We start from the raw sequence: 15,718 nt of genomic DNA, 5'->3' as shown, positions 1-15,718 counted from the left end.
CATATGAATCACAGAATCAGAGAATCATAGAATCACTAGGTTGGAAGAGACCCACAGGATCATCAAGTCCAACCATTCCTATCAAACACTAAACATGCCCCTCAGCACCTCATCCACCCGTCCCTTAAACACCTCCAGGGAAGGTGACTCAACCACCTCCCTGGGCAGCCTCTGCCAGTGCCCAATGACCCTTTCTGTGAAAATTTTTTTTCTAATGTTCAGCCTAAACCTCCCCTGGGGGAGCTTAAGGCCATTCCCTCTCGTCCTGTCCCCTGTCACTTGGGAGAAGAGGCCAGCACCCTCCTCTCCACAACCTCCTTTCAGGTAGTTATAGAGAGCAATGAGGTCTCCCCTCAGCCTCCTCTTCTCCAGGCTAAACAACCCCAGCTCTCTCAGCCGCTCCTCATAAGGCCTCATTCTCCAGCCCCTTCACCAGCTTTGTTGCTCTTCTCTGGACTCTCTCCAGAGCCTCAACATCCTTCTTGTGGTGAGGGGCCCAGAACTGAACACAGGATTTGAGGAACAGTCTCACCAGTGCCGAGTACAGAGGGAGAATAACCTCCCTGGACCTGCTGGTCACGCCGTTTCTGATCCAAGCCAAGATGCCATTGGCCTTCTTGGCCACCTGGGCACACTGCTGGCTCATGTTCAGTCGCTGTCAACCAACACCCCCAGGTCCCTCTCCTCCAGGCAGCTTTCTAGACAGACTTCTCCTAGTCTGTAGCACTGCATAGGGTTGTTGTGCCCCAAGTGCAGGACCCAGCATTTGGCCTTGTTAAACCTCATGCCATTGGTCTCAGCCCAGCGGTCCAGCCTGTTCAGATCCCTTTGCAGAGCCTCCCGACCCTCCAGCAGATCAACACTTCCACCCAGCTTAGTGTCATGATAAAGACACTGAGCAGGGCTGGACACAGCACTGAGCCCTGGGGAACACCACTTGTGACTGGCCTCCTGTGTGAACAGACAAGGTTTCTACTCCTGAACCATTAGGTGTTGAATAGGAATCCTTTGTTGCTTCTACTCTACAATGCCCTTGCAGCCCTCTGGTGCTTCAGTTCTTCTCTGTCTCTGCGAGTCATTTCTCTATCTCCTCTCCATCTCAGCTGCTTGTTCTCAGCAAGCTCCTGGCTCAGTAGTCTCGTGATGCAGCCAAATTGACTGGTTGACCCGGTGGTTTTCCACATCACTTGTGACCTTGGGCTCCTTTCAAACCGTGCCTGTGCTGATGCAATGTATGCAACTTTGTGGCACTAACTCTTCTCAATTCTGCAGGAATTTTATTTCCTTTCTTTAAAACATTAAAAAAAAATAAAAATGAGAGAATATTGTGTGAAGAAACCATGCAGCTGCAAGCCAAAGGTTTTAATCCCTCCTCTGTCACTAGCTTGCCATGCAATCTCTGCCCTTGGGCGTGCAACTCCTCTGCGATGCCACTCTCTCCTGAGGAATTAGTAGCTAACAGGGAATTATTTGATGGTGTAATACTGTTTGAGATGCAGGCAAGAAAAGAGGATGTGCCGGTGCTAAAATGCCCCAATAGTTAGTTATCTGTGAGCCACGCTGCTGAGATAACCACTGCCTGCCTGCCCCCCAGCAGCGTGGACAGGCAGAAAGGGCATAAAATAATGTTGTGCACTGTGGTGTCCTCAGTGCACTCTGTCCAGCAGGAGAAGAGTAAGTGCTTCCTCATCTTCCATCTGCGTGTGCTCCAAACGAGGGGATCACACTTAAGGATTTTGTGAAATTAAGGAAAAATAAAAGACTACACTAGACTAGACCGAAACTTTTAACAAATTAGATAATTTTTAAAAAATCCGCTTTCTTTTGACTCTTTTTGTTACTCCGCGTCCCTCTTCCCAGAGCCGTGACACAAGAAAGGATCGTCCCCACTCCGCTCTCATTTTAAAATGCTTCTTTTTATTTCAGTGGTTGTACATTGGGTGAATGAATTTAAACGTTACAACAGAAATAGAATGGCTATTTAACAGACCACTAGTAGTTATATGCTGAAAAAGAGTGAATGGAGGGGTTTCTTTTAACTGTTACCGAAATATTCATCGTACGCGTCGTCAATTATGCTGGATGAGAGAGGCAAACGAAAAGATATTTTGGTGAGGTGCTGTATTCTTTGAACAAAATAAATACTGAGACATCTCAAGTAACTTGAAACCATGTCCCAGCTACAGTATTCACTGTCTCTGTGTTGGCCCATCTCATGGTTCTTTTAGGGGGTTTTATTTGTTGAGGTGTTTTTTTTTTTTAATTAAACAAAGCATTTAAAATTTAATCATTTTCATTAGACTTTTCTGTTTTTAAAATATAAACAAAGTTTTGGCAAATAATATTTATACAGAAAAATAGTTTTAGATCTTCCCAAATTTTGAAATAGTCTATAAAATTACTTTATAAATAAATAAAATGCTGAATCTGTTGTACACGCATTTGCACATCTCTGTAATTGCCTCCTTACTGTTAGCATAGATTTGTACTTGTACAGTTTTCAGGAATATTACAAAGTCATAAAGTCGGAAAGTGGATCTCTTATTAAAAATACATTTTCTCTTTTTGTCTGTCAGTTTATCTGGATGAAAGACCTGATGTATCTGAAGCTTCGGCATCCATGGGCAAAAAATAGTAGTATTGGATTAATTGTAAAAAACATAGAATAACAGTTATTTCGAAACATAAAAAGTTCACACAAAACGATGTCTTGAAGAGTTATCTACATAAAATATTTAAACAACATGGATAATTTACCATTTAGTATTATACAATAAGCTACCCAAATGCCTAAATTAACTATTATAAAAAAATAAAAACAACTTTGACAGATATAGGCAAGTTGCAGTGTCAACTACCTAGTTATAATGACTGAGAAAGTCTACAAATATTAGTGTTTTAATAGTATATAATGGTGATACCTTAACTGCTAGAGTAACAAGTTAAGATATAGTATTTTTCCACAAATTAAAACTAACGCAACATTACAAGCACTATGTTAATTTTACAATCGAATTGTGATTATTTTTTTCCTTTCGGATGATCAAATCTCCAGCTTTATATATAAATAGATAGTAATTAGACATCGGACAAACAAGATTTAGCCTGGACAATAATTTCTTAGGCAAATAATTATATGGTTAGTGCCTTCAGTCGTTCAGAACAGGCAGTGCTGCCAAAGTTTCAAATAGTTTACAATCAATCTGAAGAGGTTAAGTTAAAATACTGCAATCACTAATAATGTCCACATAGAAAACTTATGCTGCAAACAATTATACATAATATCCACTTATAACAGCTGTCTTGTTTTTTTTTAAACAATAATTTAAAAACTATGTCATTTATGTGATACATGTGCAACATATAAAATGTGAAATATGAAATATTTGGTACAATAGTGCTTGAAACAATTTTCAACTCAAACAAATGAAATTTTAATTATACATATATAATTACCTTGTAAATCAACAAAGTATTTAAAAAAGTAAACAACATTAAAATCTGCTTCATCCATATATATGTATGTATGTATATATAATATGTATATAATTGTATTAAAGATATCTTCATACTTTTGTGACATAAAATATGTTTTTAAAGAAAAACAATTAAAAGAACTACTTTTTTTCTCCACTCTAATCTGGTTACAATCTTATAATCCAATTTAAAAAATGCAAATACAGTAATGATTTATTAAACTGAATCTCATTCTACATTCTTAGTGTTCAGTTAATAGCCTAGATTAAAGTCACCTATGACGTTTCAGTGACTCAACTGAAGTTTCATTAAATTAGAGTATCATACAAATCTCTCTATCTACAGCCTTCTTTTTTGCCTTTTCTTGCATTAGTTTGGTCTTTTGCTTGCTTGATTTTACACTTCTAGAAGGTACTTCTTAACAGCTTGGATCTTTTTGGTAACCTGACTAGGAGATTGAAGGATTATTTGCTTCTGGTGAGATTTGACTGTTGGCATCAGGCTCACTTCCATCAAGTCTGATGTGACAAAATTTAGGCACTTCTGCAAAGTCTCTTTTAAAAACATTATAAATATACTCGTAAAATAATATTCTCAAGACTTTTTTTCTTTTGGGGATTGAAAGGGGTATGAAGCTCATACTGTGCAAATCGTTTTGAATTTTCGTCTGCTATTCTGCTATGATTTGAATGCAACTTCTCCATACACGTCAGACACCAACCATGTGCATCTAAAGAATTTGTGCTTTACTTTGGACTTCTGGCTAAAAATATTCAGATTGGCAGGGTGATGTGCAGAACACTGGGCTGCGTTTCACTTTCTCTGTCTTGGATTTGACCCACTAGGGGAGCAAAACCAAGAGGCTTTTTTTTTAACCGAGAAGAAAAACCCCAAATTTAGTTCAGGTGAAAGTTAAACCTGCAACTGGGATTAAGTTTTTAGCCAATACAACTTAATTATTGCTGAGCTCGAGAGACTCATAAACCTTGAATCTCACGAGACTAACTTAACTGGACCATTTTGTTAGGTATAGTTATGGAGAAAAGATAGTATTTGCAAGAATTAAACTATGTTTAGAAAATCTTTAAACTAAATGTTACCCTTTATGTCTGGAAACATCACAGCTGGTATCAGGTAGTTAACTATTTTGGGTTGGAGTATAGTAAGCATACCATATTTAATATTCATATATGACATAGCAGCACTAGCTTTTTCGAGTTTGTGATTTGTCCGTAAGAACAAATTCTTGACTTAGCATGCAGTTTGTGGCAACTCTAGAGAGGAGGAGACGGGGTAGTATGTACAGTAGCCGTGCTTGGCCATCCGCAGGGAGGCTTCGTGACACTCTGTTCCGCTCCTGCCGGCTATTTCAGGATTATCTGTTAAAAGAAAGGAAAGCGTGATCACGCTTTTAGGTGACGCAAGGAGAACGGTTCGCCCAGATGGCCGGCGCTGGACTAACTAAGCTCGGGCACAGCTCGTACGGGACAGCATCGCGTATCCTCACGCTGCCTGGGAGGTGTTTGCATTTCACAAACCTGGTTGTCCTCCTCCCACGCACACGTGCTCACGTGCGCGGAAAACACGCTGAGGGGGTATTTTATGTGTCAAAATACTGGAGACTGCACTGAAGCCACAAAGGAAGGGCACTCTCAGTGCTCTGGCTGTCAGTGGATGGGGAAGCAGCCCCGTGCCTCTTGAGAAAGCTCAAAAGTGGTGCCTGGTGTGATTCTCCAGCTCCTGCCCTGCTCCCACAAAGTCAGGAACAACCAGGGCAAACACTGGAGGCAGGACCTCTTGCCCCTAACAAGTGAAAAAAAATAATGTACGGGACTGGGTGTTTTCAACAAGCTTTTCAATGCACTTTTAGCAGCTACTTATTCCCTGAGAAAATTATCTGCAGGTCAGCAAACTCAAGGGTTTTTTTCACGCTTCCTTATGCCAGGGGACCCAGGAGAATGATTGTAACAGTACCTCTGTGCACCTAGCTAGTCACTAACCTTGCTGCTTTACCTCCACAGTGTCTCAAACTGAGGGTGAAGTAACCATGTTACAGATGCAAACACTCACTATTCCGGTGCTGTGAAGGTTAAATGCACAAAGTGCCCAGGAACCACCTCAACCTGCTCACAGAATTGGAAAACAGTCCAGATTTCCATCACCTGCCTGAAAGGACTGTTGCTGAAAGTGATGTCAAAACCTGGGGTGCGATGTTTTATCACACCATGGCTAATCTGTACTCCAGACTAAAGCATGAGTCAAGGAATTAAGAGTGCACTGCCTGCTCTTCCTGTTTAATTTGGCACTCGACGTGTTTTTAAGCTGTATTTGTGGGTGGTATGCAAGACAGCCATGACAGCACTTTGACCTACTTGTGTATGACGAAGCTAGACCACTGCTTAATGCAATATTTATTTAAAAAGGAAAAATAAATCGTTGTGAAAATAACTTCAGCAACATACTACCTCTGACATACAGGTTGCCAAAAAGAAACACGCTCAGTTCTGCATGGAAGAATCATAGAGGAGAATCATAGAATGTCCTGAGTTGGAAGGGACCCTCAAGATCATCAAGGATGCTGACCCTAGAGAGGACAACCCCAAAATTCACACCATGTGTCTGAATGATTCTCAGCCAAATGCTTCTTGAATATTGTCAGGTTTGGCTCCATGACTGCTTCCCCGGGGAGCTGTTCTAGTGCTTCACCAACCTCTGGGTGAAGAATCTTTTCCCAATATCCAGCCTAAGCCTCCCCCGGCACATCTTCCTGCCACTCCCTTGGGCCCTATCACTGGTCACAAGAGAGGAGAGATCAGCACCTGCTCCTTCTCCTCCCCTTGTGAGGAAGCTGTAGACCGTGATGAAGTCTCCCCTCAAGTCTCCTCTTCTTCAGGCTGAACAGACCAAGTGACTTTAGCTGCTCCTCCCATGGCTTCCCCTTTAAACCCTTCACCAACTCTGTGGCCCTCCTCTGGACACTCTCCAGTAGCTTTATATCCATTTCATACCATGGTGCCTGCCTCATCACACCTGCAGCTACTGCATGAAGCCTGCTCTGAAAGCAGAGGGGATTGCTTTGTTCTAGGTACAGCATGGCCAAGCATGCCATCAAGACTCTTGACTTACACACACAACTGCCCAGAGACCTCAGTTCAACAAAAACACGGCCAACAGGATGAAGCATTTGTAGGAGAGATGTAAATCATAGAATCACCAGATTGGAAGAGACCCACTGGATCATCGAGTCCAACCATTCCTATCAATCACTAAACCATATCCCTCAGCACCTCGTCCACCCGTGCCTTAAACACCTCCAGGGAAGGTGACTCAACCACATCCCTGGGCAGCCTGTTCCAGTGCCCAATGACCCTTTCTGTGAAAATTTTTTTCCTGATGTCCAGCCTAAACCTCCCCTGGCTGAGCTTGAGGCCATTCCCCCTTGTCCTGTCTCCTGTCACATGGGAGAAGAGGCCAGCACCCTCCTCACCACAACTTCCTTTTAGGTAGTTGCTGTCACACCTGAGTGTTGCCCTCTCTTCTCTTGGAGAAGGAGGGAAAGAGCTCAGTTCTGGAAAGAGGTGCAATGTGCAAAACCTGTGAACCTCAATTCCTGCAGTGCCTTCTCCTTGACCTTGCCATCTGAATGACAGGAATGACACCTCCTGTTGCTCTGGGAGGCCATGGGATTGCCTCCACTGCTATTTGCTCGCTGTACACAAGTACCACCTCTCTGACCCCGCCTAAACTTGCTGGTGTGCCAAAAAGCCATCCTTGATTAACATCAGCACTGAAAAACTGGCGACACGCGAGGGCCCATTGTAATGACACTGTACAAACACCTGCTGCTCCAAAGGGCTTAACATCTAAATGCATCATACATACAACAAGGGCATATATTTTTAATGAACTTCCACCCATTGTGAGTTTGTTAGCTTATCACCCATCTTCTGTTTCCTATTGAAATAACAAAGAAATACCTCTGCTGAAATAATAAAGCCCTGCCTGTGATAACCCCGGTCCATCTACAGAACAGTAGTCGGACAGTACGTACAAAAAATATAGCTGTGCTGAAAATAAGAAGTGACCAAGATTATCAGCACTGATATTTTTAGCATATTACAACCCAACATGTCAATGTAATTAATTAAGCAGCTTTAGCTACACTGGGTTAGCCATAATCACACAAGTGTATTTAAGGGATCCTAAGGTCTAATTTAATGGGACACAACCTGAAATCTACTCAGTGTAAAAAAAAAAACCAACCAGAATTTCAGAGAGTGCAGCTGCCTACATTGTCTGCCAACTTTTAAGGGGATAAACTTGCCTTTTCCTATAGCTTTTTTCTCCCTATACAGGGAGACGTATCACTGTCCTTTATGCCGAGATGTTCTGAAAGGTCAAACACTCCCACAAGACTGATGCTCCCAGTTCCCCCAAAATGCGTGTCAGAGAAGGCAGGCAGCCTAATCTCAGGCTGTTTCTTGGGAAAAGGGTAGGACTATTCTTGGTGCTTTGAATAACCTAAGTGCAACTCATTGTGCTCTGTGCCAGGCAGGCTGGAGGGGCTCTGGGCAGCGTGGCGGAGCAGGGACCCCTTTTTCTCTGCCCTGGTCTGGAGAACGGCAGAGCTCAGGTTAGGACTTCAACCACCTCATCCCTACTCTTGCCTTTTTCTCCCCTCCTCCTGAATTTCAGGAAACAGTGGAGACAATGTAAACATTGTTCCTTTTGTGTATGAGTATGTCCTGTTTATGTGGCTGTGGGTGCAGGAGGAGCAGCTGGAGCTTCTCCCACCACCAGCAGTGATAGAGCTGGCTTGCTCCCACTGCATCGTACTCGCTGTGTCGCCGCTCGTGCAAGGGATGTAACTAGGGCATGTTGCAGCCTGGCTATTTCTAGTATGTGTAGGAGTCCTTGGAAAAAAAACCCTCAAGTTTCTCCTTCAGAACAACCTTCTCCAGTGTGGAGATACAGAACTGAGGACCAATGGGTTTTTTTTGTTTTTTTTTTTTTAACCCTAGCCACAAAGTGTAAAATGTATCCCGTAGCCTTTAATTATATGTTCACACCTTATTTCTCACAAGATATCACAACTCTGCCATAGCTACATACACATGTAGCAGCTTCTGCAACAGTTTTTTGCACTGTGTCTGACAGAAACATGAAATGCTAAACTACTTTACATGGAAAACACACTGTGAAACACTCCTGTTTAATCTACAAACAAACTAATAAACTGTGGTGGAAGACAGAGCCTACCTAAGTCTGCATCACTGCTAATTGCTCCTTCATTTGCATACTGAAAAAAGAGAAGTTGTACAGAACATACTGACCAAGGAACAGCCCTGCAAGCAGCTGTTACAGAATCTGCACTTCCTCCTTATTTTAAATAGGTCCAACAACCTTCGTGACTGCTATTGTTTGAAGAATTACATCTCAAACGTACATATGCATGACCTGTCATATTTGCAGTGGTACTAGTATATCATTTTAACATGGTTCATATACACACAAACCCCTGAAAAATAAGACTACACAATTAGCGGGGATTGTTCTGATGTACAAAGGTGTACAGGTCGAGCATGAGGAAAACATTTTCTTACGTTCTGTATGCATAAGATCTACAGGTATGGATACAGACATGCTAGAAAACATACCTCGTGCAGTAAGAGATCTAATAAAAACATTATTTCTAGCAGAAGTAGGATGGCCTGGCATTTACAGTCTGGGGTAGTAATGCACAGATGATTTAATAACAGGAAAGGGCATTTTTTTGAGGGAATCACAGACAGAGGCTACTTCTCCCTTGCCTTCTTGCTTGGTACCTGTTTGAAATGCCAGAAAGCTGGCTACCTTTTAGACTCAAATCACTAAAATTGTGCCGATGTTAGTTACTAGACCTCACTGAAACTGCAGATACATAGAGTGAACCCGAATTTCTGCAAACTACTTTCTACCTGCCAAGAAACATCTACCCTTCCAATTTTCCAGCTCTTCAGAGGTGGCATTTTCAGCTCCCAAATGCCACAACTTTCTCTCTTCTCTATCAGAGTGTGAATCTTTTAGACTTTTACCTTCAGGACCTCTGAATGACCACAGCCGTCATTAAGCCCTGTGTGTAACACAGAACATCCCTCAATTCATCCAGGAATGTTCCTAAGGGTGATACAGGTCTGCAGTGTGGTCCATGGGAATGACAACCAAGAGAGATGTTACTCCAGTGGTTTCAGCTTCTCACCAAACTACCAGCCCATGATAGGCAGCAGATGGACATCAGTTTGGTATTTTCCTCAGCAAAGATGGCTGTGACCAGTTATTGCCTCAAGAATACAGAGGTAAAATTGAGAATCTCTGTTAAATTAAGGTGGAAATTCCAACCTTGTGAGCTCTTTTCTGACACCCAGGTTATGTGCACTGCTTTACGTTCACAGAATTAACCAAATTACCTAGAATCACAACTGCGTACTATGAATTTAAAGAATATAATTTGACTTCAGATTTTCTGTTTTGAAGCTACAAATCGTAAAGCTTCTTTACTCCTTCTGCCTTAAATTCTGTTTCCAGCTGCAGATTTATTATACAATGATGAGTACAGAAAATTTACCATTCCGCATGAATTCAGTATACATGAACTCTTGTTCAACCAAAGACCTGTCAGAGTGGATCAGCTGGAGAACACGACTTTGTATCCACCTCTTGAGATGTTTTTCTTCCTGAAGTTTTGAAATTATTTCTCCAAATTACACTTGCTCTATAAGTGTTAATGCATTTTAAGGCGGGATTAAGGTCATATTCGACCTTCACACACATTGTGTGAAGGACTTATTCCTCCAAAAATGAGCTCATACACACTAAACATTTTAGACTGTTCAGCTTTTCATTTTAAGTGCAATGTAGTAATAGGAGTTTCTCATAGACAAGATTAATCTCAGCTGATCACCTTATTTTACATCTTCCTAGCCTACCTAAGGCAACTTATTTTAGCATGAGACAGATTATCAGCTCACGATGCTTTCCCTTTCTCCCTCCCAAATATAAGATTCTGTAGCAAACAGTTCACACTGAGGTATTTAGCTTTTAGACACCTGTGTCAGGGCAGATGAATCCCACCAAAGTGACAATTTCTATTTTCATGTTTTTCACATGAGCAGCAGACTGGTCAGATGTAGCTAGGGTATATATTAAAAATGATAGATATTTTCAGACAGCCGACTCATATCAGACTGTCTCGTAACTTCTCCCACTTTCTAAAAATAAAACTAACACCAAGTATTTCTTCCCTTTGACATGAAACTGAAGACTATTTATATTTCTCCATGCCTTTGGGAAATGCTTCCATCTCCTTATTTTTCATTTTCTCTTAGAATGCTCATTTGTGGCATGCGCCTTGTTCATTTTCTTCACAATAAAACAGTTGGTTTTTTTTTTAATCAAATTGGAAAAGGATGAATATATATTCAGGCATTTAATGAGACTATTCACTATTGTATTAGTTATGCTTGGTCCTAGTTAATCTTTACACAGCCTTACAGACAGACTTTTTTACCTTCTATTTCTCCATGGCTTCAGCAGCAGCACCGCCATGAAACACTAACCTGAGCTTTCCAATCCCCACCCCAGGACTCCCACCATCACTCTCCCAAGGGATGGGATTTGCCCCGTCCTCAACTGGCTGAGAGCTGAGCTGGCTCCAACTCTCGCTTGCATTAAAAGCAGCCTGCCTGCTCCCAACACTGAGGGTGGAAAGGTGTTTGGGTACACATGCCTCACCTCTCTCACCTTAGCTGTGGTCCTGGCACCTTTCCTGGCTCTGGCACTAGCTGTAATCCCCCAGGTTGTACTCTGGTAGAAATACTGACCAACTAAGCATTTTTTCTACAATCTGAAAAGAAAGACACTGAAAAGAAATAAACCCCAAAAATGTATCCCCCAACAAAAGCTAAAGGAACTAGTAATAAGGGTGGAGGGACCTGCTAAAAGCAACATTACCCCTGCTATCTCTGACAGTCACTTAATCACTTTTCATAAACACAGAGTTCCACCTTGTGTCGCTGGCTTCCTTCCTTTGCTACCACTCGTCTCCTGATGGCCAAAACCCCCATTCTCATTTCCAGCACATTATGATTTAATGTATATGAGCTTTGCTTTTATGACTAACTGTGGACCTCTCCACAATTCAGGAGTGAAGAAGGATTTTTACCTTATTGCTTCTTCATGATTCCAGTGCATCCCAAATACATCTGTCTAGTTTGCTCATCAATAAGGTGACCCCTGATTTGCATATAAAGGGTGGAAATGTCTGAGGGTCAGATGTCCGTGCTGAAGTGGACATGTCTCCTAGCACATTTTCTTTTCATCAGGCACAAGCTGTTGGCCATCAGGGCCATAAAGCTGATAAAGACCTTGCCTGAATATAGTGGGACATCCCTGCCCATGGCAGGGGGGTGGGAGCTAGATGATCTTTAAGGTCCTTTCCAACCCTAACTACTCTATGAATCCAGCTGTTCAAGATGATCTAAAGAAAAGATCAAGGCACCTATGGGATCCCAAAGGGCTCAAAGGTTCAGCAGCATCATTCTTCTCATTTAACATTCACGATGTCCTGAAAAAGAGTCCAAAGCCACTTGTGTTGCCAACTCTTTAGCATGCTTATGAGCTTCAGTACGTATTTACTCAAGTAATAACATATAATATTTAGGTTCAACTTAATAGGTATTTACTCACTCTGAAGAGTCAGGACTAGTTGTTTTAAAAATGAAAGCAATCTGGCTTTATTTATTCTTCTTTAAAGTAATAAATAATGCAGTACTAAAAATTGATCATAACATACTCTAATATATTCTACCAAAATCTATTTTTAACTAATCACACAGGCAGCAGACGGACTAGATAGAAATGAGAAAATCACAGCTCCTATATTTTTAGGAGAACCCATACAGTGACTGTTTTGAATAGCCACTCAATTTTATTTTTCAGCAGGGCTGAGTTACTGCAGTCATCTGTGGTTTTTAGTTTCTACTTTCGGGTCATTTTCATTCTCTTCTTGAATTTTAGAAATTTTATAAACTGCCAGAACAGTCTTTTGCAGAGGAACCAACAGCACAAAGGAGTAAAAGGCCAAGCACAAGTTGTGCGTTACCTGTGAACGTGCCTGCATTCCTCTGCTGTATTTTGAAACCTGCATTTTCTTAGGTGTCCTACCTAGTCTTTGGTTTTTTTCCTTCTTTTAACAAAACCTGTTTTATATCTTCCTTCTGAATGCAAAATAAGGTTGTCACTACACATGCAGCATCCTTTTAGGTGAACTCTACCACTGCATGTAGAGCAGGGCTACCACTTCTCTGGTAATCACCACACTGAAACTCCTCCTTTCCCAAAACCTGGCATGCCAATCCAGACTCCCTTCCACACAGGAGAGGGTCCACTGCAACATCCAGAACTTAATCTGAACGCAGTAAGGCACCAAATTTATGCTAATCAAGAATACTTATCTGACACCATGCTCATGTTGGTTTATAAAACTCACTAAATGTACAACTAATCTGTGGAAATCTTAATGTTCCTGACTTTTACTTGCTCACTGCTTCCCTAATTTTTTTCTTATCTGAATACTCACACATAAACAGACATATACACTATTGTGTGCCACTGCAGATAATATTGTGCCAAAATTAAGTGAGACAAAGCTAGTAAATCTCTGCCTCAAGCTGAAAGACACAACAGGTACAGCAAATAAATAAATAAACGTTTCCACTGCGGTTACATCAGCACACTCAAAGACTGGCATTTCTGGTGGGTAATAAATCATACACTGAGATAAAAATATGTTTAATTCAAGGGAAAACAGTTGGAGCAGTCAGAGATGTCCAGAGACAAGTATTTCAAAGAACAGAATCTCAAACAAGTACATCTGGAGCTCTGCACTGCTCTGTGTTGTTAAAATTTTGTGATGGAAAAAACCAGACTCACGTGAGTTGTGTGTACATGCTAAGCAGAATGAAACACTCATTTTTCCCCAATGCCTACAAAATCAGTTGACCTCAGAAAAATAATTCCTATGTTTAAATAATAAATATATGCCCCGAAAGACTTTTGCTCAACTTGTCAAAGTATCATTTGTCGAATAATTGAAAGCAAGAGCACAAACGGAAGTTATCATACCAAACACAAATGCATTTATTTAATTGCAATGATATGAAAGCTAAAGCTGTCTATAGCAGGAAAGGGAAATATGCCTTGCTTTTCGTTATATAAAAGAAATGAGTTTGCCTTTGCTGGCTGCTCATGTTATGTGATACTGCCATCTAGCAGGCTATCAGAGGAAGTCAGGTTTCAGCCTTTCAGTGTGTGAGGAATTTCTATGAAAAAAACCCACACCAAAACCTAAACAGATTTTTCCATTTCTTCCCATTGGTTTCTGTATAGGAACATATGATCTAAAACTCTGTATGTCAGCCTGCCAGAAGTCTTCATCTTCTACCCAGAAAACCCCCTCTATCTTAAGAGATCAAAAAATATTATCAAAAGTAAAACAAAGACTTGGGTAAAGTTCACATGAGACTTAAAATGCAGTTCTTCTGAATTTTTCAGGGTAATCTTTGGTTTTGCATATTTTCTACCTTAAAGGCTAAGAAATCAATGTTTTGCCACATATTTTGTAAGGTTAGTTGTTTCAAGGCAATTCAGAGGGTCTTTTCTTGACACCGCTCGAGATTAGTTGTGGCCTGTAAGACTAGAAACTCTCGCTTCTTGAGTCTGCAAACTGTTAATTCTGAAAATTACAGCTGATTACTCCTACCAAGTAGCTGTGTCTTCAGACAAGTTAACTTGATTGAATTGAGGCTTGTGATTCTTGGGTGTCTAGCATGAAAGACACATCAAGCAGTAAATCTGCCCTTCCCACCATGACAAGCTATTGCTATTCTAATACCTTTTCTAGAGAAATGACTCTTTATGATCAAGGATCGTTCAGATTCTTTTTTCCATTTTGGTGCGGGTACAAGGTGACATGCCCAGTCCTGCATCCCAGATGCCAAGGCTTGCCAGTGCCTCTTCGTGGAGCCGCATGGCACCATCCATGGGCAAGCCAGATGCTCAACGTTGTTCTGTTGAGTGCTTGTTCCCTGCAAGCATCCCCTCTGATAATATGCTTGAGAAAAGAACCTGTTCCTCCATCTCCTTTTTATGACTTGTTCATGTCGGATTCAAATTGCTCTTTCTGTTGTTAGAATATAATTTTCTATTAGAGTGTTTAACTTGGGACTATATGGAATTTTTAGACCAAAACTTTCAGTCGAAAAAAAAAAAGACAAAAATTGTTTAGATACTTACTGTTCACAGCAGAAGAACTTTCCTACTTGTTCCCTCATTCCCTTAGAAACTGCTTTTCAAACCACTAACAAGAATTTTGCATTCTGTTGCTTTATTCTGGCACTAAAGATGTAAATAACATTTATTTCCCCTTCCCACCTTCCTTCTCAAAAGCTTGCTTTTAACCAAAAAAATAAGGCAGTTTCCTACTACCTTCCAGATTTTTCAATTCTTTCTCTCTCAGTATATTGCTACTCTTCTAGCCATTTACAAGTTCAGCAGGTTTCCACAAGGAAGAAAGGGACTGTGAGGTAGAAGAAGCCTTGTCAGCAGAGCTGAGGACAGCCCTTTTGCCCTAGCAGAATTTCTGGGGTTAGAAGGGTAGACTGGAGAGGAAGCCCTTTTGGGGGACACCAGGGACTATTTGCAAGAGAGACCAACTGGTGCTTCTCCTTTCTGCAGGAGGAGAAATTAGCTTCAGTAGGTGCAACATGACATTTCATTCTAGAGAAGAATCTGCTCCCTTTGGGAGTGGCGGCTGCCTTTGCAGGCACCTTGGCAAGCAGAGATGGTCTGTTGCTGCACGTCCTGGCTCCCTTCCCTCCGTCCCAGGGGAGATGCTACACACAGCATCTCAAATCCCCACTAAACATTCAGTTTGTATTTTATGTTAACTACTTTTTAAATTCTGGGGCAAATATTTTACTTGTCCTTTTGTTTGTGGCATTTGAATGCAGTGTAACTATTTTTATTTTTACTTCATTGTATTTTTACAGATTTTGACAAAACTGAAGGCTACTGAAAGATTTCATAATTAATGTCTGCATAATTGCCACCTAATTTAGCGTGAACACTGGTGCATAATTTAAAACAGCTGTGCTAGATAATCACAAGCCCTAGCACAAGAGAGCCTGTTGGTCTTACATTTCTT

At 41.2% G+C, this 15,718-nt stretch overlaps 1 protein-coding gene across 10 annotated transcripts in view; it reads right to left on the bottom strand.

Annotated features, from left to right (window-relative positions):
* Positions 1-1,897: 1,897 nt before the first annotated feature.
* The window catches only part of MBNL2 (muscleblind like splicing regulator 2), a 112,694-nt gene continuing 98,873 nt past the window's right edge, over positions 1,898-15,718 (bottom strand). For all 10 annotated transcript variants that reach the window (XM_069879016.1, XM_069879024.1, XM_069879070.1 and 7 more), the window contains one exon: positions 1,898-4,856. In XM_069879016.1, coding sequence (XP_069735117.1) covers positions 4,842-4,856 — 15 coding nt within the window. In that variant the 3' untranslated portion in view covers positions 1,898-4,841. The remainder of the gene's footprint in view (positions 4,857-15,718) is intronic.

Source organism: Phaenicophaeus curvirostris, chromosome 1 (genome assembly GCF_032191515.1).
Source record: "Phaenicophaeus curvirostris isolate KB17595 chromosome 1, BPBGC_Pcur_1.0, whole genome shotgun sequence".
Lineage (NCBI taxonomy): Eukaryota > Metazoa > Chordata > Aves > Cuculiformes > Cuculidae > Phaenicophaeus > Phaenicophaeus curvirostris.
This window is presented reverse-complemented; position numbering and strand designations above follow the sequence as displayed.